This window comes from Poromitra crassiceps (assembly GCF_964638095.1).
Source record: "Poromitra crassiceps genome assembly, chromosome: 2".
Classification (NCBI taxonomy): Eukaryota; Metazoa; Chordata; class Actinopteri; order Beryciformes; family Melamphaidae; genus Poromitra; species Poromitra crassiceps.
This window is the reverse complement of record NC_139624.1, coordinates 118750729-118776981: the sequence shown is the minus strand read 5'-3', so window position 1 is coordinate 118776981 and position 26253 is coordinate 118750729. Positions and strand designations below refer to the sequence as shown.

Sequence of the window (26253 nt, the reverse complement as noted above, 5' to 3'; positions counted from 1 at the left end):
CTAGCGACCTAGCTACATAACAACCCGGAAAAGGGTCCCGACACACCAAACCAATGTCAAAGAACTAGCGGCAACGGAAGCCGACTGTTGCATCACCTCAGGTCTCCTGTGTCCAAGCCAAAAACCTGCACTTGAACACACCGGAAAGACTATAACAAGAGACCTTTAAGAGACACCCCAACTTCCAGTCACTTCCTGTATCTTTGCCACCGAGGTTGCGCCACTGCCACGCCCCCTTAGGAGACTGGTCAGCCAATGAAGTTTCATACCAGTGACAGAAAGCCAATCACAAGCTGACAAGCATGCCCATTTAGGAGACCGGAAGAGTGCAATTTCTTACAATTGGCGGAGCCTGGAGTGGGGTGTCTCTATCTAATATTATAGGTCTCCTACAGTACAGCCGACGGTCAATTAGCACATACGTTGGGAGGGAGAGAGGGGGAGAGAGATAGAGGGAGAGAGAGGGGGGGGGGAGAGAGAGGGATACAGAGAGAGAGAGGGGGGAGAGAGAGAGGGAGAGAGAGGGAGAGAGAGAAAGGGAGAGCGAGGGGGAGGGAGAGAGAGGGATAGAGAGAGGGAGAGAGGGGGAGGGAGGGAGAGGGGAGGGAGAGAGGAATAGAGAGAGGGAGAGAGGGGGAGGGAGGGAGAGGGGAGGGAGAGAGAGGAATAGAGAGAGAGGGTGGAGCGAGCAGATATTCCCATAGAGGCTCAGAAGGTTAGCGTGAGGAGCCATAATCCCCCTTTCACTCTAACATAATGCTTCTTTGTGTGTGTGTGTGTGTGTTTATGTGTGTGTGTGAGTAAATAGAGGGTGACAAAAAGACGTGTTTCCTGTCACACTCGTGTGCTGACAGTGAGCTGTTGGAATGTCTTTCTCTGCTTCTACTGTACACACACACACGCACGCACACACACACACACACAGACACACACACACACACACGCCACACATGCACGCACACTCTTTTGTTAGTGTCCATCTTCATTTCTCTCATTCTATGCATGATGAGAACAGGTGAGAAGCCTCAGTCTTCTAGACACACACACACACCCACATGCACGCACACACACACACACCCACGCATGCACACCCACGAATTGAACGGTCGTCGAGCTGGTCGGAATTACAGGTCAGAAATTCAGGTATCATTTTGAGCTCCAATTTGTCCGAGTTGACGTGTTTGTTGACCTAATTTGAGTTGTAATTGTGCAAAATGTGTGTATATTGTTTATATTTCGCTCTGATTATAGCAATATGTTGAATTCAACAGCTATTTTACCAATGAAATTAGCTAGCTGTGTATGTTTTTGTAAGTCTGACCGTCTCCGAGTTGAAAACAGCGTGAACACAACTATTCCGGAGGTCGGAAAAGATCCGAATTGAAAGTTGTGCTCCGAGTTGCCTTGAATGCGGTATATCATTTAACTCTATGCATGACAAGACCAGGTGAGAAGCCTCAGCACACACACACACACACACACACACACACACACACACACACACACACACACACACACACACACACACACACACACACACACACACACACACACACACACACACACACACACACACACACACACACACACACACACAGTCAGTGGTGTTGATGAATGAGTTGTCATAGTAAATCCCTGCAGAAAGACCAGTCTATCCTCCCTGTGCATTAGACCACTTTGGCCTAAACACAGCTTCACATAACGTCGCTGTCGGGTGGAAACCTCATATCTCCAAACAAGCGTGAATTCACAATAGCTGCAACCAGTGCAATGTCAGTCAGAGTGTGACATCATCCACTCCATTGTGATGTCATCCGCTCCATTGTGAACCCCCCCACCGCCCCCCTTTAGTTAAATTGGCATGAACACAAACACACACACACACACACACACACACACACACACACACACACACACTTGACCTCCACGCCAATTTCAGTCTCCTAGGGCGAAAACTGTGAATAGCCCTAGCCTAGGTGTTTGAAAGGTGTAGCACCCACTTGCAGATGAAACTGTGAATTGAGTAGCCCTGCCTAGGTGTTTGAAGGCTTGTGTCCTAGGTGTTTGAAGGCCTTGGCCTCTATCTCCCGACAGGCGGTATCCCTAAATAGCGATTTGCGCACTGTTTGCGCATGCCTTAAGGCACGGAAGATAGCGTTCCGCCTTGCGCCAGGTGTTCTGGCGAGTTTTGCTCCCCCGCCGAGCAGCAAAGAAAAAACATCCCCACCTCACGGGAGCTACTTGTAATGATTTATACAGAACTGTAACTGTTTCAAAGTGATATAATTGTCTGGTAGACGTGACCTCCCTGATTTCTAAGTTAAAACAGCCCCGAAATATGTTGGGGATGCAATTCTCGGCGGGCATGCGGAAACGTTCACGGCACCTGTCGCAAGCGCAAATTAGAGCCGTGCCAATTCTGCCAAAAATCATCTGCGCCCCAAAATGCCTGCGCAAACGGGATTTGGGCGGTCTTAACTACCACAATTATTCACAGGCATGGCCAGGCAAGGCTGGGCATTACGTTGTGACGGCCCTCCCCCTCTGCCTGTTTGTGGCCTGTTTTGTCCCCAGAGTTAAGTTAAATTAAGGGGGGGTTTTGATTTGTTTTTGGTGGTTTGTGGTAAGCAAGGTAAGTGTTGAAGTGTGATATTGGTAATGTAGGTTGGGATGGCGTAACTTGTTGGAACCAATGCCATTTCCCTTTTTTGTGCACGGCGGTAAAAAAGACCCACGGGGGTCTAGGGGACACACCCAGAGCACCAGGGGGGTGATCAGCATAGCTGAGGGCCTTCCTGCTGTTCTCTGCAGAGTTCCGTGCTCTGCGTAAAGGGCTCTTAGTGGTCTGATTTTGGACTTACTGGAGCAGTGTTTAAAAAGCCCGCCACCAAACTGTATGAAAAATGATGTTTTCTGGGGAGGTTCCATTTTGTTTTGGCTACCCCAATCTGGGTTATTTGTCATGTTTTCAACACTGCTTGTGCTTACTAATTTTGTGATCACACTTGTTTTTTTTCATTTTGTAGGTAGCCTATAGTGGAAATATGGCTGCAATTGTTTCTGATTTTGTTGATTCTCCTTCATTAGAGCTGTTGGAGCAGTGCACTAAGGACCAGTTGGTGTTAATTGCTGAGCAGTATGATATAGAAATAACTGATAAAAAAAAAGGAGTCTGTTAAAAACAGTTTAAAAGCTGCTTTGTTTGAAAAGGGGATTCTTCAGCCTGCTGACGTTCAGTTTGGAGGAGTTTCTTTAGCGGGTGCTAGGTTGACTTTTGAGCAGCAAAAAGAGCTTTTGTTGTTAAAACATAAACATGAGTTTTCCTTGGAATTGGAACGTGAGAAAATTAAACATGACAAAGAATTGGAACGTGAGAAAATAACGTTAAGCCAAAGAATTGGCTTTGGAGGAGCTCAGACAAAAAACTGAGTTGGTCAAATTGGACTTGCAGCGTACAAGGCTGAGTTTAATTCGAGACGGTAAACTATCAAGTTCATCTATTAGTGACGGTGGACAGTCGTTTGCTCAAACTTCATCTTTTGATGTGATTGATAATTTACGTTTGATTCCAAAGTTCAATGAAAAAGATCCGGACACATTCTTTTCATTATTTGAGCATATTGCTGAATCTAGACACTGGCCGGACGAAGATCGTACATTAATGCTACAATGCGTTCTGACTGGTAAAGCCCAAGAGGCGTACTCTGCTTTGGGTCCCGCTGACTGCAAAGTCTATGACCGGGTTAAAACGGCGGTGCTTAGAGTTTATGAATTGGTACCAGAAGCGTATCGGCAGCGTTTTCGAAATTGGAAGCGAGGAGATAAACAATCTCATGTGGAATTTGTTCGTGATTTGTGTGCTCAATTCGGTCGTTGGTGCGCGGCGTCGGATGTTGACACATTTGATCAACTATGTGATATGTTGATTTTGGAACAGTTTAAAAACTCTGTGTCTAATCATGTTGCCACTTACATTACAGAGCAGAAGGCAAAGAGTCCTGGTGCTGCAGCGGTCTTGGCGGATGAGTATGTGTTGATTCACAAAGGTAACTTTGGTGGGTCAGGTACGGATAAAACACAGTTTTGTCCGCGACCAAAGTTTGTCTCAGAGCAAAATTTTCATAAAAATGATCATGGCGTACGGGACAAAGCGGCACCAGGCAAGACTTGTAATTACTGTAAGGGCAGCGGGCACTGGAAAAGCGAATGTCTAATCCTTAAATCAAAGACCAAATTCAACGCACAGGTAAAACCTGTAGCACTGGCCAAGTCACTAAGTTCACTGGCAGCGTCCACACAACAGGTGGAGGCATTACAACAGAAATGTCTGGACGAGTATGGCCCATACATATCTGACGGTTCTGTGTCTTTGGTTGGGAGTGATAAACGGGTGCCAGTAAAGATTCTGCGCGACACTGGTTCACTAGATTCATTTGTGCGTGAATCTGTTTTACCGTTTTCATCTGACACTGACACAGAAGATGTAATTCTAATCCGGGGGATGGGGATGGTTGTCTTCACTGTTCCAATTCACAAATTGTCTCTCAAATCAGATTTGGTGACTGGAGATGTCCAGATGAAGGAATGATGGGTCACCACCTAATGTCGTCATTAAAAAGTTGCCTTGTCCATTACAGTTGGAAAGTGTTGACGATGGCGTCGTCGTGTATCCAGCCTGCGCAGTTACGCGTGCCATGACCCTGGCTAGTGCTGTGCCAAATACCACCCAGGGGGCAGATACTGAGATTGCCCATGGAAATTTGACTTTGCCTGAGCAGTTCCAGTCAATGTCACATGCTGATTTGGTTGCGGAGCAGAAAAATGATTCTGGTTTGACAGAGCTGTTTGACAAAGTGTCACCACTTAGTGTAATAAATAGCTCTGTGCATGGTTATTTCCTCCATGATGGTATGTTATTTCGGAAGTGGGTGCCTCATGCAGAAACGTTTGTCGGCGATCCTGTTTTTCAATTTGTTGTGCCATCTAAGTTTCGGGACTTGGTTTTGCAGACTAGTCATGACAATCTGGCTGGGCATTTGGGCGTAAAAAAGACATACGATCGTGTGCTGCGCCACTGTTTTTGGCCCCGTTTAAAGCGTGACATTTCTGCATACATCAAAACGTGTCATACTTGCCAGCTGACCGGCAAGCCGAACCAGTCAATCAAACCAGCTCCACTTTGTCCAATTCCTGCGGTTGATCAACCGTTCGAGCATTTGATTATTGACTGTGTTGGTCCGTTGCCCTGTTCAAAGCAGGGACACAAGTATTTGCTTACAGTCATGTGCCAAGTAACCAGGTACCCAGCGGCGTATCCACTCCGAACAATAACTACCAAGTCCGTGGTAAAAGCTTTGACACAGTTTATTTCTGTGTTTGGGGTTCCAAAAATACTTCAGAGCGACCAAGGGTCTAATTTCACCTCTCGCATGTTCGCGGAAATCCTCCAGCAGCTTAAAATTAAGGATAACAAGGCTTCAGCGTATCATGCACAATCTCAGGGAGCGCTAGAACGTTTCCATCAAACGTTGAAGTCCTTGTTGCGTTCTTATTGTACAGAGCTGGGCGGCGACTGGGAGGAGGGACTTCCCTGGTTGCTATTAGCAGCCAGAGAGGTGGTGCAGGAAAGCACGGGTTTCAGCCCAAATGAGTTGGTGTTTGGTCACAAGGTTCGTGGTCCCATGGCTGTCTTGAAGGACAGTTGGGAAATGACAGTACCCCCTCAAAATCTTCTGGATTATGTGAATAGTTTCAGACAGAGGTTGTTTTTGGCTGTTGAAAAGGCAAAAGAGAAGTTGGGTAAATCACAGGAAAGAATGAAAAGTCTGTATGATAGGCGGGCAGAGCCTAGACAGTTTATGCCTGGTGATCAGGTTTTGCTTCTTAAACCTATTGTCACTTCTCCTTTTGAAGCTAAATTCTCAGGTCCTTACACTATGGTGCGACAGGTGTCTGGTGAGAATTACAGCATTGCAACGCCAAAAAGTAGAAAAAAGACAAAGCTGTCATGTAAATCTGCTGAAACCTTATTATTCACGTTTATCAGATGATGAGGGGGGAAATGAGAGTGATGTTAATCCTTCTCTCTGCACCGCTACAGTTTCATTGGCTTCCTCACCGGAGGGTCTGTTTGAGGACAGTACCGTGGAGGGCTCCATTCCTGGTGGGGTGTTGCAAGGTCGGTTGAAAAATTCAGAGACCTTGGAAAATTTGAGTCACGTATTATCTTATTTGGATGATTCTAAACGTGCAGAGTTGAGTGCTCTTGTCAAAAGTTATCCTTCACTGTTTTCGGACGTACCCTCTCGCACACATCTTATTGAACATGACGTGGATGTGGAGGGTGCGGTACCGATAAAGCAGCGCTTTTATCGTATTTCGCCTGACAAGCGCAAACATTTAGATCAAGAAGTGAATTACATGTTGGATAACCACATGGCTGAACCATCTTGCTCAAGCTGGGCGTCACCTTGTCTGTTGGTCAAGAAACCTGACCATACGTATAGACCGTGTACTGACTTTCGTAAAGTTAATAACGTTACGAAGCCAGATGCGTATCCTCTTCCTCGCATGGAAGACTGTATAGACCAAGTGGGCTCGGCGAAGTTTGTCAGTAAATTTGACCTACTAAAAGGTTACTGGCAGGTCCCACTGTCTCAAAGAGCACAGGAGATTTGTGCATTCATTACGCCATCTGGTCTGTACAACTATACTGTGATGCCTTTTGGCCTACGAAACGCGCCCGCGACATTTCAGCGCTTAATGAACCGGGTTGTGTTTGGTCTGGAGGGATGTGCGGTTTACCTTGATGACGTCGTCATTTACAGTGATACATGGTGTGAGCACGTTCAGCGTATTCAAGCACTCTTTGACAAACTGGTCTGGGCACGGTTGACCATTAATTTGGCAAAATGTGAATTTGCGAGGGCCACAGTCACATATTTGGGCAGAGTGGTCGGCCAGGGTACTGTGCGTATGTCACAGGCTAAGGTTGAAGCAGTCCTCAAATATCCACGTCCAGCCACAAAAAAAGAGCTATTGAGCTTTTTGGGCATGGTAGGATATTATCGAGTCTTCTGTAAAAATTTCTCAACCGTGGTGGAACCGTTGACTGCTCTATTGAAAAAAGAGTCCAAGTACATCTGGTCTGACAGATGTCAACAGGCGTTTGCAAATGTAAAGGCTCTCTTGTGTTCAGCACCAGTGTTGGCTGCTCCAAGGTTGAATGATCCATTTACCTTGCAGGTGGATGCTTCCAATGTGGGGGCAGGTGCCGTCCTCTTGCAGACAGGGGAGCAGGGGGTCGAAAAGCCGGTTGCGTTCTTCTCAAGAAAGTTTAATACTTACCAACTTAATTATTCTGTTATCGAGAAGGAGGCCCTAGCACTCATATGGGGTTTGCAGCATTTCGACGTGTACTTGGGGTCAGGGGTAACTCCATTAGTTGTGTACACAGATCACAATCCCCTTACATTTTTGCGGTCACTCCAAAATCCTAATCAGAGACTCATGAGGTGGGCATTATTTTTGCAGCCTTTTCATTTAGATATCCGTCATATCAAAGGTAAAGAGAACGTGATAGCGGATGCACTTTCGCGTATGCCCTAGTTCTATTTGCTTGTTCTCTTAGTGTCTACTTTTCTACTCTGTTAATCTGTCCTGTCTTCCTTCTCTCTTAATTTGCTCCTTAGGATCCAAGGTTGCTGATAGAGGGGCAGCGGGGTGGTGTGGTGGAGGAGACTAGAGGTATTACTGGGGATCTTGCTAATGTTATGCTGGGCAGTCGTTTTGGCTTTTGGGAGTTAATTATGGTATTTTTTTTGTTTATTAGAATATTGGGGGTAATGTTGTGTAGCTTTTTAGCTGCAGGGGGCAAAATTTAAACATGTTCACTAAAATAATTGGTGTCAAGTTGAATGTTTATATTACATTGACTTAACTTTTAATATGAAGTCTAATTGATTTGTTTTTCTTTTTTTCTTAGATTATGTGGTGGAACCACATTCTTTAGGAGGGGGGTGTGACGGCCCTCCCCCTCTGCCTGTTTGTGGCTGACACCTCCCATCAGTGGAGGTAAATGGCAGAGTGGGGCAGGTCGTCAGCCTAATATTCCTCACCTGGGCTTGGTTAGAGAGGCAGGCTACTTAACGTGTCTTACCTGACATTTCTCTCTCTCTCTCCTCCTCAACTGAGCTGCTGATCCCAGGTCTCAGGGTCCTGCCATATTATCCTTTACTTTTACATTCATACATCCATACACTCACACACACTATACTTCACTCATCCATACACTGCAAACATGACTGATTCTTACCATTTTCCAATACTGATACTTTGGTTTGGGTTGGTTTTGGGGTTATTTTGACTTATTTAGTTTACAATAAATTACTTTTTGGTATTTAAACTCATGTGTGGACTCCCTTTTGTCACTGACTACACCCGGTTCGTGACAACGTCAATCAAAACCAATCAGATTCCCGTCTCGCAATGGCTGTTTGCGCGAGGTTGCCTCGCCGAGGCATGCAATGTAGGCTGTAATTCTCTCCATGCGTAATAGAGTGTACTCACTCGTGCGAGGACAGAGGGAGCTTATTGACAGATCGTCTGTGGTGCCAATGACCCTTCGGGTTATGAAGGTAAATAGCCTATGTCCATTGTCCCACAAGTGTTCTCAATTAATTTCCCTCTTTGCGATGTGATAAAAGTTTCTCAGTGAGTTATAGTTGATTGCCTCACTGAATTATCTGCTAATACCCAATTTTAGCAGCATAATTTGATGTCTTGGCGTGGCAAGGCTGTGCTTAATGACATATCCAAAAGGAATTCCACTTTCCACTCCGCAAATACCTCTCTGCGCTGGGAGCGCAGCCGTAATCTCCGTGCAGAGCGCCCAGCGCAGAGAGGTATTTGCGCGTAAGAGGTCCTTTTCAAAGCTCTTAGCGCAAAGTAATTTTGCGCTGCTGACGATAGGGTAACGCCATCTATCCCACATTTTAGGGCTGAAACGCTTGCTTTGGCATGGGGCAGCCAATGCCCAGTACAATTATCACAGGCATGCGCTTGTGTCCGCCCCCAATTTGCATTGCGCACAGCGTTAAACGAGCGCAAACGCAAAATTAGGCTTTTGGGAAGATAGAGGCCCTTGTGTCCTAGGTGTTTGAAGGCCTTGGGCCGTATCTTCCCAAAAACGGTAATTTAGCGTTTGTGATCGTTTAACGCCGTGCGCAATGCAAATTGGGGGCAGGCACAACCACACAACCACATGCCTGTTACATCACCTGACTCCCTCTCTTCTACCGTCCTCTCCTTGCTTCCCTCAGCCGAGCAGTTTGCTCTCCTGTCCACTGACGAGGCTTCCACCGCTCTTCTATCCTCTCTCTCCTCTGCTCTTGATTCTCTCTGCCCACTCACCACTAAACCTGCCCGATCCTCTCCCCCTGCTCCCTGGCTAACTGAAACTCTGCGAACTCATCGAACAGAGCTTCGGGCAGCTGAGAGAAAATGGAGAAAATCACACCACCCTGAAGACCTCTCTTCCTACCATCTTATCCACTCCAACTTCACCTCTGCTGTCTCCAAAGCAAATACCTCCTTCTTCATCTCTGAAATCCAGTCCTCTGCATCCAACCCCAGTAAACTGTTCTCCACCTTCTCTACGCTCCTCAACCCTCCCTGCCCTCCCCCCCCCTCCTCCCTCTCTGCTGATGATTTTGTAACGTTCTTTACTAAAAAGGTGGATGACATCAGCTCCTCCTTCCATCCTCCAGCCACCCTCACTAACACTCCCGACTCCAATTCTGCTCCTCGGCCCTTGGTCCCTGGATTTCCTTCCTTCTCCCCCCTCTCTCCCGATGAGGTGCTTAAACTCATCAGCTCGAACCGAGCCACTTACTGCCCCCTCGATCCCATCCCTTCCTCTCTCCTCCAAACCATCTCACCTGACATATCTCCCTTCCTCACTACCTTCATAAACTCCTCTCTGTCCTCTGGTCTTGTTCCGCCTTCTCTAAAGACTGCAAGAGTCAAGCCTCTGCTTAAGAAACCCTCCCTTGACCCTACTGCTATTCAGAACTACAGACCTGTCTCTCTTCTCTCATTCCTTTCCAAAACCCTCGAACTTGCAGCGTCCGAACAACTTTCTCTCTATCTCTCCCAGAATGACCTCTTGGACCCTCTGCAGTCCGGTTTCAAGGCTTCTCACGCCACTGAGACAGCTCTTCTTGCAGTCACAGAGGCCCTTCACACTGCTAAGGCCTCATCCCTCTCCTCTGTCCTTGTCCTCCTTGACCTGTCTGCTGCCTTCGATACAGTCAATCACCAAATCCTTCTTTCCACTCTGTCTGACCTCGGCATTTCAGGTTCTGCACTCTCCTGGTCCGTCTCCAGATCCTGCCCTCTTACCACTGGTGTCCCCCAGGGCTCAGTCCTGGGCCCCTTACTTTTCCTTCTCTATATCAGATCTCTTGCCTATGTGATCTCTTCTCATGGCTTCTCTTATCACTGCTATGCTAATGACACCCAACTTTTCCTTTCCTTCCCCCCCCTCCGACACTCAAATCGAGGCTCGCATCTCTGCATGTCTCAAGGACATTGACGACTGGATGTCTGCCTACCACCTCAAGCTCAACCTTGGTAAGACAGAGCTACTCTTCCTCCCAGGGAAAGACTGTCCTCTCGCAGATCTCTCCATCTCCATCGACAACACCACTGTACTTCCCTCCCAAACAGCTAACCTTGGGGTGATCCTCGACAACCAGCTGTCTTGCTCAGCCAACATAGCTGCGACAGCACGCTCCTGTAGGTTCTCCCTCTACAACATCCGCAAAATCCGTCCCTTCCTCACAAGAGAAGCGACTCAACTCCTGGTCCAGTCACTTATCATCTCTCGCCTGGACTACTGCAACGTGCTCCTGGCTGGCCTACCTGCCACCGACATCCGACCGCTTCAGCTCATTCAGAATGCTGCAGCCCGTCTGGTATTCAACCAACCCAAATTCTCTCATGTCACTCCCCTCTTCCGGGACCTCCACTGGCTTCCCATCTCAGCTCGCATCAAATTCAAGACACTGGTACTGGCCTACAGGGCAGTACACCAGTCAGCTCCCCTGTACCTGCAATCTATGGTCAGGTTCCAAACCTCTCACCGCTCCCTTCGCTCCTCCACCAGTGCAGGGCGCCTCGGCCCTCCTTCGCTACGGGCGCTCAAAAGTCGCTCATCCCGATCTCGACTCTTCTCGTCCCTGGCACCCCAATGGTGGAACGAGCTTCCACCTTCGGTCAGGACTGCTGAATCACTGCCGATCTTTCAGAAAAGACTAAAGACTCACCTTTTCAGGCTCCATCTGGGCCCTTCTTGATCTAACTTCTTTCTCTCTCTTTCTATTAAAAGAAAAATAAAAAAAATCCTAAACTAAACTCGTTCCTTCAGGTTTTTTAGTTGTCATAGACTGTGCTCCATAGTTGATTGCTCTATTGCTGACAAAAAGTGTGTTATTGTAAGTCGCTTTGGATAAAAGCGTCTGCCAAATGACGTAATGTAATGTAATGTTATAATTGTACTGGGCATAGGCGTGCCACATGCCAAAGCAGGCGTTTCAGCGCTAAAATGTGGGGATAGATGGCATTAACCTATCGTCAGCAGCGCGCAATTACTTTGCCCTAAGAGCTTTGAAAAGGACCTCTTATCCGCTAAAACACTCGCTGTGCTTGATTGCACACCAGAATCTCCGCGCTGCGCAGCGCATACACGTCATTACGCACGGACGTGCCACTCCAGGACATCAAATTCTGCTGCTAAAATTGGGTAACCAGCAGATTATTCGGAGGCAATCAACTATAATTCACTGAGAAACTTTTATCACATGCAAGGAGGGGTTATGGTAAATTAATTGAGAAAACTGGTACCAATAGACTATTCACCTTTACCTGCTATAACCCGGATGGTCGTTGGCATCACAGCCGATCTGGCACAAGCCTCGGCACGAGTTGAGTTTTAATTGAGTCCACTGTAAATCCTCCAATCTTTTCTTTTGTCTCCGCCGTTTACCCGCTGCAAACACGTTTCTATTGTCCCACCCCAGTCAACAAAATAACCCGAATTGCATCAAAACTCAGATGTTTTTAACAGGTATATGATGTGATGGTGTCGTTATGAGATAGGGATAATACAATCAATAGGCCTACACCTATCCAAATTACGTATGGGAAGAATTACAGCATGCCTCATGCAAACTGTATTACATGGACAGCAAGATGGGAATCTGGTTTGATTGATCTAAAGGCCAGGCATTGCCAGGCCACACCTGTGAATAATTCTGGTGGTTAACACCGCCCAAATCCCGTTTGCGCCGTGCATAAATTATTTGGCACGCCTCTAATCTGCGTTTGCGCCCGTTGTGACGAGTTATGCTTCCCCGCACCACCATGCATCGCCGCCAAATTTCGGTCTGTTTTAACTTAAAAACAGGGGAGGCACATCTACCCAAACAATTATATCATTTTTAAACAGTTATGTTTCTGTATAAATCATTACAATATGTTCCCGTGAGGTGGGGATGCGTTTTGCTGCTGCCTGGCGGGGGTGCAAAACTCGGCATAACACCTGGACAGCGGACTGCAATCTTCCCTGCTTTAAGGCACGCACAAACAGGTGCACAAGCGCTAATAGGGGATCTCACCTGTATAAAGATAGGGCCCCAGGTGCGTTCCTTGAAAGAGGAGCGCGCTTAGGGCATCCTTACATAGAGAATGAATTGCAGAAATTGCAGGCATTGCCAGGCCACACCTGTGAATAATTCTGGTGATTAACACCGCCCAAATCCCGTTTGCGCCGTGCATAAATGATTTGGCACGCCTCTAATTTGCATTTGTGCCCATTGTTGTGACGAGTTATGCTTCCCCGCACCACGATGCATCGCCACCATATTTTGGGGCTGTTTTAACTTAAAAACAGCTGTCTACCCAGCTGTCTACCCAAACAATTATATCATTTTTAAACAGTCATGTCTCTGTATAAATCATTACAATATGTTCCCGTGAGGTGGGGATGCGTTTTGCTGCTGCCTGGCGGGGGTGCAAAACTCGGCATAACACCTGGACAGCGGACTGTAATCTTCCCTGCTTTAAGGCACGCGCAAACAGGTGCGCAAGCGCTAATAGGGGATATCGCCTGTACGAAAATAGGGCCCCTTGTGTCCTAGGTGTTTGAAGGCCTTGTGACCTAGGTGTTTGAAGGCCTTGTGGCCTAGGTGTTTGAAGGCCTTGTGGCCTAGGTGTTTGAAGGCCTTGTGTCCTAGGTGTTTGAAGGCCTTGTGGCCTAGGTGTTTGAAGGCCTTGTGGCCTAGGTGTTTGAAGGTCTTGTGGCTTAGGTGTTTGAAGGCCTTGTGGCCTAGGTGTTTGAAGGCTTTGTGTCCTAGGTGTTTGAAGGCCTTGTGGCGTAGGTGTTTGAAGGCCTTGTGTCCTAGGTGTTTGAAGGCCTTGTGGCCTAGGTGTTTGAAGGCCTTGTGTCCTAGGTGTTTGAAGGCCTTGTGTCCTAGGTGTTTGAAGGCCTTGTGGCCTAGGTGTTTGAAGGCCTTGTGGCCTAGGTGTTTGAAGGCTTTGTGTCCTATGTGTTTGAAGGCCTTGTGGCTTAGGTGTTTGAAGGCCTTGTGTCCTAGGTGTTTGAAGGCCTTGTGGCTTAGGTGTTTGAAGGCCTTGTGGCCTAGTTGTTTGAAGGCCTTGTGGCCTAGGTGTTTGAAGGCTTTGTGTCCTAGGTGTTTGAAGGCCTTGTGGCCTAGGTGTTTGAAGGCCTTATGTCCTAGGTGTTTGAAGGCCTTGTGCCCTAGGTGTTTGAAGGCCTTGTGTCCTAGGTGTTTGAAGGCCTTGTGTCCTAGTTGTTTGAAGGCCTTGTGGCTTAGGTGTTTGAAGGCCTTGTGTCCTAGGACATCTCCAAAAGGAATTCTACTTTGCGCTGCGCTAGACGGAGATTATGGGTGCGCTCCGAGAGCACGAGGTATTTGCGCTTAAAAGGTCCTTTTCAAAGCTCTTAGCGCAAAGTAATTGCGTGCTGCTGACGATAGGGTAATGCCATCTATCCCACATTTTAGCGCTGAAATGCCTGCTTTGGCTTGTGGCAGCCAATGACCAGTACAATTATCACAGGCATGCGCTTGTGTCTGCCCCCAATTTGCATTGCGCATGGTGTTAAACGAGCGCAAACGCTAAATTAGCGCTTTTGGGAAGATAGAGCCCCTTGTGTCCTAGGTGTTTGAAGGCCTTGTGGCCTAGGTGTTTGAAGGTTTGAGCACCCACTTGCAGATCACGCTGCCCCTTGACTTGCTGTGGCAGGGTTTGATCTGCAGGGAGCAGGCCACCGCCTTCCACATCTCCGGACGACACTTCCTGATGTCCAGCACCGGGATGTTCATGAAGGGCATCTTGATCGTCCCATTGGACCACAGCTTGATGTCGTTCATCGCCCCCTGGTCTGATTGGACGTTGCAGCTGCGGAACAGCTCTGTTGGCCTATTGAAAACCAGAGCGAGAATCAGAGATTTTGTTACAAATTACAAATACTTGCTAAAAAAATCTAACAAAATACAAATACAAAATACTGGTCTGAGAAATGTAATTAATTTAAAATATCAGTAATTTGTACTTTGAAAATATAAAAAATACATTCTATAAAAACTGATAAAGAGTTGCAATGGTTAGTCATTTCATCGATTCATTGCCAACTATTAAATTTAGCCAAAACTCGTGATCCTCCCACGTGCTACGTCCTGCTGGTGAAGCTCCCTGCTGTCAGGTGAAGAGAAGCGGCTGGCAAATGTGCATGTGTCGGAGGTAGGCGGTGCTCTGGCTCTGTGGGAAACCCCTGGTCTCAAGCTAGCTGCATCTGGCTCCAAATAAACAAGATGGCGACCGTCAGAATGCCAAACTCGAGGCTTCAAAACGTGAGTCCACAATCCAATGGGTGATGTCATAGTGGCTACGTCCATTATTATACGGTTATGATTCACATCATACAGGAATAACCATCTTGAGCTATTTGACAGCTTGAAGCACTAATGTCCATTTGTTGGAAGCCACCAGGGCGCCATGATTGAGGTTTGCTGTAGACTTTGGCTGCTTAGTGATAATTATTCTCAGGCTTTTCAGGCTCAACACACACACACACACACACACACATGATGCACGCACACACACACTTATCGTACATTATTGAAGACATACGTACATTTGAGTTCATGTTTTGCAGCAAAGCAAACATTGCAAAGTCAACCACAAACCAAAAGTCAGAGTAAGATCACAAAATGTGATGAAAAATGTAAATGTTGTTGCCTTTATTTGAAATTAATTAATCATTGCCTGTACTTGAATCCTGAAACTTCATTGTTGATGTCAGAATCCAAGCGGTTGTAAACATTAGGGTCCAGTGCCAAACCCAGAGTTTATTCACCAGCTGAAAGCGGATAACGATATTTTGGTATTATATTACTATATTTTGGTGGTATATTGGTACTTTCAAGAACGGTTGGAAGTTGTTTTCTACCATCTTTCCTATTTGACAAGAAAGCAGCATTTGAGCCATCTCACGCAAGATTTCCAAATGTCCCAATTTATAGCATACAAATTTATAGAAAATGAAAATGCGAGAGAAAGTGAAGGTTTTGCATTGGGGACACTATGACCTAAGGCGACAGAGAGAGGTGATGTGTTGTTTTCCTCCACCGTAACTCTGCAAACCCACCAATCTGTGATTGGTGGGTTTGGTCTGAAGTGAGTCAGCTAATTGGTGGGTTTAGAGTCAGAGGTTTGGGGTGTGGCTCCACCACTGGATTTGCCTCTGATGAGTGGCTGCTTTGTTTACAATCGCCAAATGTCAGTTTGAGTGTGTGTGTGTGTGTGTGTGTGAGAGTGTGTGTGTGCGCATGTGTGTGTGTGTGTCTGTGTGTGTACCTCGTCCCTTTGCCCTGACCTCAGTTAACCCTGACTATACAGCCAGCGGTCACAGCGGTTTTCCTCTCATACCAAAAATGAATATGGATATGAATATGAATATATCTACCGAAATAGATATAAAAGGTAGTTCTAAATTAATGTGTAATGGTAACACAGCCTGCCATTGTCAACATTTCAATATTGGACCAAATAAAACATCGAAATGAAAACACCACCCTATGTGAAACATATATGTCCTCCTGGGCCTATATATACCCCTTGTCGAGTTAACGTGATTTAGAGAAGTAACAGCGGAACGCGCTTCGGAACGCGCTTCTAATGGCATCTGCTATACTGTGACGTCCCTCCAATAACTTGGCCCTATTTCACATTTAGTTTTACAATAAAAACACATTTATGCAATGACTTGACATAATGTAGGGTATATTTATGTGCATCATCCTTCCTGCAGCAGGCGAGAGAAAATGATATCTTTCTGGACAAACTTTCACCAATCTAATAGGCTATATTTTTCTAGCTGATGCATAGAACATTATTTTCACTTTGATCTTGCTATAGTGTAGCGTATTTACATGCTTGCAGTATTGAAACTGCAGTTAGATTGGTTTGAGAAGCATAATAATATGGAATAATAGCCTATAATGCAGACAGACAGGCTGGATGAAGGGAGGGGGGGGGGGGGGCAGAGCGTTTGGCTTTCGTCTGGTTTTGCGGGATCACTGGAATTGGAGCTAAAAAGGCAAGCGTGCGATTCGTTTATTGCACTTATCCAATGAGCATGACGGTGCATAATTTTACGCCTAAAAGGCGTGGTTGTAATGCTTTGGGCTGCATCTAGCGCCAGCACGACGATATCAAGTGCGCCTGTCCACGCCCACTGCTTTGATCTGCGCCTGCCGCTCGGCCTAGAAACTGCGCCGATGCAACGATAGGGGCCTACATGTCCAGACAGGATCTAGAAAAATGAATTCACGCCTTCATCTACAGTAGGTTAGACTACTGTAATAGCCTTTTCTCTGGTCTCTCCAAAAAATAACTTTGACAACTCCAGCTCATTCAGAATGCTGCTGCTAGAGTTCTAACGAAGACTAAGAAAGCTGATCATATTACTCCAGTTCTTAAGTCCTTACACTGGTTGCCAGTGTGTCATAGAATAGATTTAAAATACTGTTACTAGTCTACAAATCACTTTATGGCCTAGGCCCAAAATACATCGCTGAATTGCTCAGACGCTATGAACCGTCTAGACCTCTCAGGTCAGCAGGGTCCGGCTTACTAACTGTCCCTAGGATCAAATCAAATCATGGGAAAGCCGCATTCACCCACTATGCTTCTGCTAGCTGGAACAATCTGCCTGAAGACCTCAGATTTGCCCCAACTTTACTTACTTTTAAAAATAGACTAAAAACTTTTATGTTTACTGTCACTTTTAACTGCTGACAGATAGAAAATCTGTTTCATTCCTCTGTAAGTTTTTAACTATTTTTGCAACTACTCTGTTGTGATGCTTTTAAATGTCTATTTTATCCTCTTCTTTTATTCTCTTATTTTCTTGTGTCGACCATCTTATGTGAAGCACTTTGAATTGCCTCTATCTGATTTTATGCAAACCCAATGCTGTGGCATGTATGGGCAACAGAAGACGCAAGGTACCAGTAGAGGGTATGCTTGGCGTCCAAACTACAGTATAAAGACATAGCTGTTATGAAATGTCTATTTTATCCTTTCATTATGTCATCCATTTTATGTGAAGCACTTTGAACTGCATCTGTGTCATTCTCTCCTTGCCCTTGGACTGAGCAGTCGCATTTCCTCGCTCTCCTGCTTCCTGACTCCCCAGCCTGCTCCCTGCAAAAAACCTTCTGCTCTCCGCTGGCTATTCATAGAACCTAAACCTGAAGAATTATGGAATTAATAAGCTGGTCTCTCAACGCGATTGATAAGATTATCTCCACAAAGAATGCTGGACCGGGGGAGCCACAATCCCCGGATGGAACGCTCTCAGCGGGGTACGTTATGGATGGTTGGAAAAAGTGGCAAACCCTTTGCCTTGCCATTTTGACAGTAGAAGATGTAAAAACGAGTTGGTAAACGAGTTGGCCCGTGTTGGGAATTCTCAGTCTAATGCGGTCATAGAACGCATGAACATTCAGACAAATACGATCACTGAGCGCATATCAAAGGTGGAAGCTATGCCTGCTGAAGTGGTCAAAAAGCTGGACGAGATCTTGGAGATGATGCACAATCGGGACTGAAGTGATTTAAGTTGCAGAGACGAGCCCCGAGGAAAGATTGGGATTATACTTTCACTCGGATAACCAAATTATCCATCATTGTTTTTTCATTTGGACCCCTAGACTGCCGGATGGTGCATGACAAATTATCCCCGTTATGAAGAGCTGGTGGAGACGAGGAGCAAATCCCCCCCCCCCCCCCCCTAGCCACCTCTCACCTACACAGCTGCAAGATAAGACTTTGGCCGAGGCCGTTCAACAACGAGGAGGCCTCCGTTATCTGGCTGCTTAGGCTACATAGCTCACATGGACAATTTACGGACATTCCTGCCGACAAGCAAACTGACTCACACACATATCCTCCCCCCATCCCCCCCCCCCCCCCCCCCAAGCAGCACAGTCCGGCCTATAGCTCTTGCAAAACCCTTCTGCTCACCCCCAACCCCCCCCCCCCCCTTTTCCTCAAACAACCTTCCCCCTGGAGCTGCAATAGTCAGCATAACCTCGTGCGTGCGACGGTGATGAGCTTCTCACTCCCCTACCCCCTGCAACACCCCCCCCCCGCAATCCCCCTCCTCCCCCCCCCCCCCTTTTCTATGTCTATAAAATTCCTTACATAGAACAACAAATGTTCATGTATTGTAAAATATCCAAGTGTGCCTCTATTACTCTTCAAAATTGTAATAGTGTTATAATCCTTAATTTGAGTATTAATGGTGATATCCATATGTTCCATGTCTGTTCCCTTTATGTTAGATGTTCATGAGGACCGCAATGGAAATAAGCCTGAGGCTTTCTTGTGTTTTTATCCTCGGTGACTGTCTGTCCTTGTATCTGTACCCTGTGTATGTTGACATTCACCAAATAAAATCAAATCAAATCAAATCAAATCAGTGGCAACCCTTCTCAGGCTTTGGGTGAAGCTGCAATGCACAGTTTCATTTATTTAGTTTAGGCTATCATAATAATCCCCATTTATGTGCAGCATCCAGACAGCAGCAGAGTTATATCTGTCAGATCTTTTTCAAATGGGATAGCTGTCTAACTACACATATTTGATGTATAAAAAAATAGTTTTGGAACATTTTGATTAGCAATATTAACTTTGTATTAATATAGCTCAACGTTTTATTACCCCCCCCCCCCCCCCGAAATTAGCTAGGCTTCTAATATTACTAATATTCCTAATTAATATGTATTATTATTTCATTCAGATAATTGACATTATAGGCATGTATATCGTTTAATGTGAGAGAAAGGGAGAGAGAAAGAAAGAGAGAAAGAAACTGGAGAAACTTTTGTGTAGCGCTTCTTCAAACCCCACTCTCATTACAGCTATTCATTACAGAATTGTCTGTTGTATTTATATTTTCTGTTTGCAAAGCAGAGTAGTTAGAATTATTTCCAAATGTTTCCCCCGTCTGTGGCAGCGGAGCTGTCCGAGGTGCCGTGTAGCCTACATTAAGTGCAAGAAAGAATGAGAAAGAGAGAGGGGGATATTTAATTAGGCTACAATTCTAAATAAAATATGAAAAACAATGACAAAGCAAAAGATTAATTTAATAGGGGCGTCGTCTACGTTCTCCTCTCCCTGCACGGGGCCGTCCTCTCCTCCTCACAGGACGCCGGGCATCACGCAGGAGATGCGGGGAGCGGAGCCGCACTGGTGCGCTATGAGGCGCTGGTGGTCGTGCAGCAGTGGAGCTGACTGACAAACAGATTGAGTGCTCATACAATTATTTTATTTACAGCAGTGGAAACCACTGAGTCGGAGGGCGAGGGCTATCCTCCCATCCACTCCCCCTCCCCTCCACCGGGACCTGGGGTGTGCGGCGCCCACTCCCGCAACCGGCCTGGATCGCCGACAGGCCGCTCGAGGCCCGGCAGCTCCCCTCCCAGGCACCCCCTGGCTTTTAAAGCCAGTCTGATTGATTACTGAAGATTTTATTGAGAATGAACATATTTGTCAGAGCCTGTGGGCAGGGGGTGGGGGGGGGGAAAGCATAGGCCAAATAAAATACAAATACTCAATAATAAAATCCAGTAGGCTAAATAAAATAGAATAAAGTAATCAGATCCAGTAAAAGTGATAGGTGTTGTAGCGAAGCTTGTTGGCTTGCTGGGGGCAAAGCTTCTGGGCTTGCCTCGTGAAGTGTGCTGGATCGTGGATGAAGGCTCACGGGCTGTGATCGATCAGAATCACGGAGATGGAGATAGGGACCGACATGTCGGTCCTGGGACGCGGTTGAATTACCACTGTTGACCTGTCTGGGTGTAAGGCAGTTGGTCACCAGGGCCTGGCTGGTTGTAAGACAGCAGGGGTTCAATTCGGGTTCGGGATTAGTTGTGCTAATGGTTGACATTATTAGGGTGTGAGAATACCTGAAGAAGTATGGAAGTCGAAGGAATCTCGAAGGAATCAAGCAGGAATCTCTCGGATGTAGTGTAGCGTCACGGAACACTTTGTTTATATGGTCGCGTTAGTGATGTCACAACGTTCGAGGGAGCTATGACATCATCGGTGTTATGTCTGACATCGCCGATGACCTCACAGGTTAACTCTATGCTATGACATCATTGTCATCGTTGATGATGTCATCATCATTACGTCGTTGGCGCGCCGGCTGGTAGGCATCGGACTGCCCCAAGAACAGGCCTGACGGTGGGCCATTATGGACCGTTTCTACAGCCGCTCCCAGATTCCTGTGGGGAATCTGTATTCTTCCAGAAATGGCCGGAATGGCCCTCCAGTCCCACCTGGTATAGGCAGGGCTTGGTTGATTATTCTGGGAGTGAGGGGGGCTGTGGTCCGCCTGGCCACCAGTCGGGTGTAGGCACGGGTCCGCGCGCCGTTGTCCAGTCCCGTACATCACAAGAGCCAAGATTTGGTGACCGTCCTCGTTGGCCAGGATGTGTGTGGGATCCTACTGCTGTAGTGAGCTGTAGTGGCCTCTGGGGGCTTGAGTTTCCAGTTGAGGAAACTCAGCGGCGTGAGGTCAGCGCGGGAGCCGCTCAGGAGCCGGGGGTCTACCCAGCTACTGCGGTAGTGAGGAGCCTCTGGTTCTGGTGGCTTGAGTTTCCAGTCAAGGAGCCTCAGCGGCGTAGGGTCGGTGCGGAAGCCATTTGTCTGCCCTCGTTGGAGGGAGGCCTCTGCCCCTAGTGCCTCGTTGGCCGCCCCGTGGAGCGCCGGTGTGGCATAGGTCTGCTCTGGGCGAATTGCCGGCGAGACGATGAGGGAGACGGCCGCCCCGTGAAGCATCTGGGGCTCCTGCCTCGCCGTCCTCAAAGGCATGTCCACTTGCTCGGACTTCTTGGCCTCCCTAGAGGCCTTGGCTGGAGTTGTCTCCATGAGCCCGGGCAGGGCCAGGAGGTGAATTCTGGGAATAGGTAGTTGAGATGGCTGGTCCCGTCCTCTGGGGGGGTCCCAGCTGTCGTGTCCAGCTATCTTGTGGGAATGATTGACGCCGTCCGGCTGGCTGTGCCCTGTGCTGTTGGTCTCGACGTTCGCCATGCCTACCTGAGTGTGGGGTATCGCAGTGGCGGGGTCGGCCGCCCCGTTGCACTGTATTGCATGCTCAGGGTCGGCGACCTCTGTCCTAGGTGGGAGTGTTGGTGGCATTGGCACTGGAACAGTGGGTTCCGTAGTTTGGGTCGTTGGGTCTGGAGCCGCCGTGCTGACCTGACCCTGGTCGTGGGAGGTGAGGGGCACAGGTGAAATGATGAGCCGGGGTGCGGGCACCGGTGAAGTGGGTGGCGCCCTCCGGGTTGCTAACCCTGAGGCCGGTACGCACGCCTGTCTCTGGTCTTGGGGGGCGAGAGGCACAGGTGGAACTGCCGGGTCCCCGGCAAGTGGACGGGCGCGATGCCGGGCCGCTACGTGCTTCTGCTCGACTTGCAGCCGGGCACGAACCCGGGCCTCGTGGTGGGCCAGCTCAGCTTGCCGCAGGTGTCGGCTTCTCTCCAGGCGGCGGGTGATCCGCTCTCTAGCTTGGAGGGCCTCCTCTTGGGCCTGTTGGGCCTCTGCTTGGACCCGTTCTCGGGCCCGCCTCGCCGCTCTGGTTTGCTCGTTCAGCCGGTCGTACTCCTCATCGGCTTCCTCCTCCTCCGCGTGTTGGCGGCGAAGGCTCTCGGTCGCCAATAGTGCCTTGTATTCCTCGTAAGCTGCCGCTTGGGCTGAGGAATACGCGTGGGGACGTACGGTTGACCGTGAGCTGGCGCTAGAGTGTCGCGATGCACTATGGTGGGAGCGGTGACTGCTAGCGCTGCAGGATACATAGGCGTCTCTGTCGTCATAGGTCAAACCTCCATGACCTGACCTGTCCCGGCTTGACTGGTGGCCAGCTTGATGGGACCTGCCAGTGCGTTGGGATTCCTTGAAGTATTCAGTGATGTCCCGGTTGGTCTCCCTTTGGCGCACGATCGTAGCGTCAAAGTTAGCCTTTTCTCGAGCTAGGAGATCGGCCCTTGCCTGGTATGCCTGAGCAGGGAGTCGGTGGTGGCTGCGGATGAGTTCCTGCCCCGGTTGGATCGTCTGGTGGGAGTGTAGGGGGGACCCCTGAGTACTACTCCCGCTGGATACTCTGCTGTATCCAGATTCGATCTGGTGGGGAAGGGATTGCTCCTCTGGTCGGTGAGGTGCCGTGACCAGAGCGAGCTCACCTGACTCCTGCTCCATCTCTGAGTGTCGCAAGTCCTCTGATCCGCTCGAAGGACCAAATTGTAGCGAAGCTTGTTGGCTTACTGGGGGCAAAGCTTCTGGGCTTGCCTCGTGAAGTGTGCTGGATCGTGGATGAAGGCTCACGGGCTGTGATCGATCAGAATCACGGAGATGGAGATAGGGACCGACATGTCGGTCCTGGGACGCGATTGAATTACCACTGTTGACCTGTCTGGGTGTAAGGCAGTTGGTCACCAGGGCCTGGCTGGTTGTAAGACAGCAGGGGTTCAATTCGGGTTCGGGATTAGTTGTGCTAATGGTTGACATTATTAGGGTGTGAGAATACCTGAAGAAGTATGGAAGTCGAAGGAATCTCGAAGGAATCAAGCAGGAATCTCTCGGATGTGGTGTAGCGTCACGGAACACTTTGTTTATATGGTCGCGTTCCGGTGTATGACATCACGTCATTGGTGATGTCACAACGTTCGAGGGAGCTATGACATCATCGGTGTTATGTCTGACATCGCCGATGACCTCACAGGTGAACTCTATGCTATGACATCATTGTCATCGTTGATGATGTCATCATCATTACGTCGTTGGCGCGCCGGCTGGTAGGCATCGACTGCCCCAAGAACAGGCCTGACGGTGGGCCATTATGGACCGTTTCTACAGGTGTCATTCAGAGGATGTTGCATCGTGCAGTGGGGGAGAAGAGAGAAAACGATATCATTCTGGCCAAATTTCATCTAATCTCATGACATCCAGCCGGCTATATTTTTTTCTATCCGATGCGTTTAGAACATTATTTTCACTTTGATCTTGCTATAGTGTAGCGTATTTACATGCTTGCAGTATTTAAACTGCAGTTAGATTGGTTTGAGAAGCATCATAATATGGAATAATAGCCGATATATGGAGACAGACGGGATGAAGGGAGGTGGGGGGGGGGGGGATCAGAGGCTTGGGTTTCGTCTGGTTTTGCTGGACCACTGGAATGGAGCTTAAAAGGCAAGCATGCGATTCGTTTATTGCACTTATCCAATGAACTGACGGTGCATAATTTTACACTTAAAAAGCGTGGTTGTAATGGTTGAGGCTGCGTCTAGCGCCAAGACCAAGATATCAAGTGCGCTGGTCCACGGCCACTGATTTGCGCTGCGCCAGGCGCTCGGCCTAGAAACAGCGCCGATGCAACGATAGGGGCCTTTGTGTTGTATCAAATTGAATCAAATTGTACATTATCAGCTTCATTTTAGCATGCAAAAGTAGCGCGAGACCCATTCCTGGCTAATGATCGAGTCTTGCATTTTGGTCCTCCGCTGACGCCACACAGCTTCTGACTTTATGTCTTCTGCTTGGGTGGGGTCTTGATGCGTATATAAAACTGATATGGAGAAATGTACCGCATTTTCAGCGAGGCACGGCTTTTTCTCGCCCAACCAACGGCGCGCGGTCCCCAGCGCCGTCGCCATCCAGCCCTACAGCCTATGGCATATTTGTAAGCAAGTCAAAGCAAAACCCAAGCTTTTCCACACCTCTGATTCACCTACAACCCTGAAATACACGTTACCAAACGTTTTTTAGAAGGCTGGCAACGCTAGGCTGTCATCAAAGTAGAATGTCACCATGTCTGTAAATAATGCTTGCAGTTGCACTCAGAGCATGTATGTGTGTGTGTGACAAATTAGACCTTGATTTTTGATCAATATTTTTGTTGTATTGTATTGCACAATTCTGCTCTTATTGAATCAATAAAGTTATCAATCAATCAATCAATCAATCAATCAAACCTACCTGTGTGCCTTGAAAATAAGGTGGTTCAAAATAAAGTGGCTAAATGCAGCCTTTTTCTTCTCATGTTTTTTTATTAATAAAAACAGGTAATTAAAATTATCAATAATTATCGATATAGACTGATATGAAAGATGTTTTTTTTTTTCGATGTTTTTTTTTTTTTTTTTATCCCATTTTATCCCCCATTAGTGCTCACTTGATTTCTCAATCCTGGTTGCTACTCCATCCTCTGCCGATCTGGGGAGAGCCGAGACTGGCTCCATGCTTCCTCCGAGACATGGGCAGTCAGTCAGCCGCTTCTTTTCACCTGACAGAGGAAGCTTCACCGGTAGGACATAGCACGTGGGAGGTTCACGCTATTCCAACCAGTTCCCCTCCCTCTGAACAGGCGCCCTTAACGACCAGAGGAGGAACCACATTAGCAACCAGGATATTGCATGTTTTTGTGAAGGGGGTTCCTATATGAAGGAAACCCCCGGGAGGCACGGGGAGAACATGCAAACTCCACACAGAAAGGCCCTTTTTGCCGACCCCACCCGGGCGGTGGGCACTCGAGGACATGCGGACGGGCACGCATTCCTTCAGCGTTCACCTCGTCCCAGGTGGGAATTGAACCCACGACCTTCGAGCTGTGAGGCGATAGTGCTTACCACTGCACCACCGTACCTCCCTCAATATACTTTTTAACTATATCGCCCAGCCCTACTCATGATATAATATACAGTCTCTAGAAGTGTATGATTCAACTCTTCCCATGTTCTAATCTAGTGTAAAAAAGCAAACAAACTGAAAAAATAAAATAAAAAAAGAAACAAAAATCGTAATATCGAATCGCAATAATCGTAGAATCGCAATACTTAACTCATTCTCTGCCAAAGACGTACCTGGACGTACTTTTAACAATGGCGTTCTGTGCCAAAGACGTACTCGGACGTACTTTCATGTTTTGGCTGTTTACATTACATCAGACACTTTCCCAGCCTGTGACATTGTTTCAAGTCAAACTGATGAAAGGAACCCGCTAGTTTAGTATTTATGGGTGGAGCCTGTGGTCGAAACAGAGTCCGATCCAGAGTTCTCGGATGGCGACGATGGCGAGGAAGACGCCAGCGTTTTTGTTATTGCTCCACGACGGAGCGCCATGGCGACGAAGGCTCCCCTTCACAGCGTTCTGGTCTGACACAGATGAATCGGAGGAGGAGAAATGAGTGCCACTTGGAGAGAGCGATGACGATGGTAAAAAGTAGCCTATTTTTTGTATCGCGTTTGAGATGAAATGATCACACACACAACATTCGAGTATAATTGTCACGCATTGTTTATAACTTATGCCGCCGGCATGACTCGCTTCACGTTTCCTCTTGCCAGCTCTCAAGGGAGAGCTCCCTTCACACTCAAGGGAGGGGGAATCACATGGATACGTCAAACGCGTCAAACCGCGTCACACACCCGTCCCCAGCAACCAAGGGGAAACATGTGTCACATAAACATTTCAAGTTTACAGCACTAACGTAGCTATTGTGTGATCTTCTGTGCTAACGTTAGTTATGAGAGGTAACGTGACAGCAGGTAACGTTACAGCACTCGTTATTCCTGTGTGTGTGTGTGTGTGTGTGTGTGTGT

General features: G+C 47.6%; 1 protein-coding gene across 1 annotated transcript in view; it reads right to left on the bottom strand.

Moving 5' to 3' along the window:
* The window catches only part of reck (reversion-inducing-cysteine-rich protein with kazal motifs), a gene marked incomplete at its 3' end in the record, with an annotated part of 253151 nt that overhangs the window by 56356 nt on the left and 170542 nt on the right, over window positions 1-26253 (bottom strand). The window contains exon 11 of the mRNA XM_083631915.1: window positions 14290-14502. Within this exon, the coding sequence (XP_083488041.1) occupies window positions 14290-14502 (213 nt within the window). The remainder of the gene's footprint in view (window positions 1-14289; window positions 14503-26253) is intronic.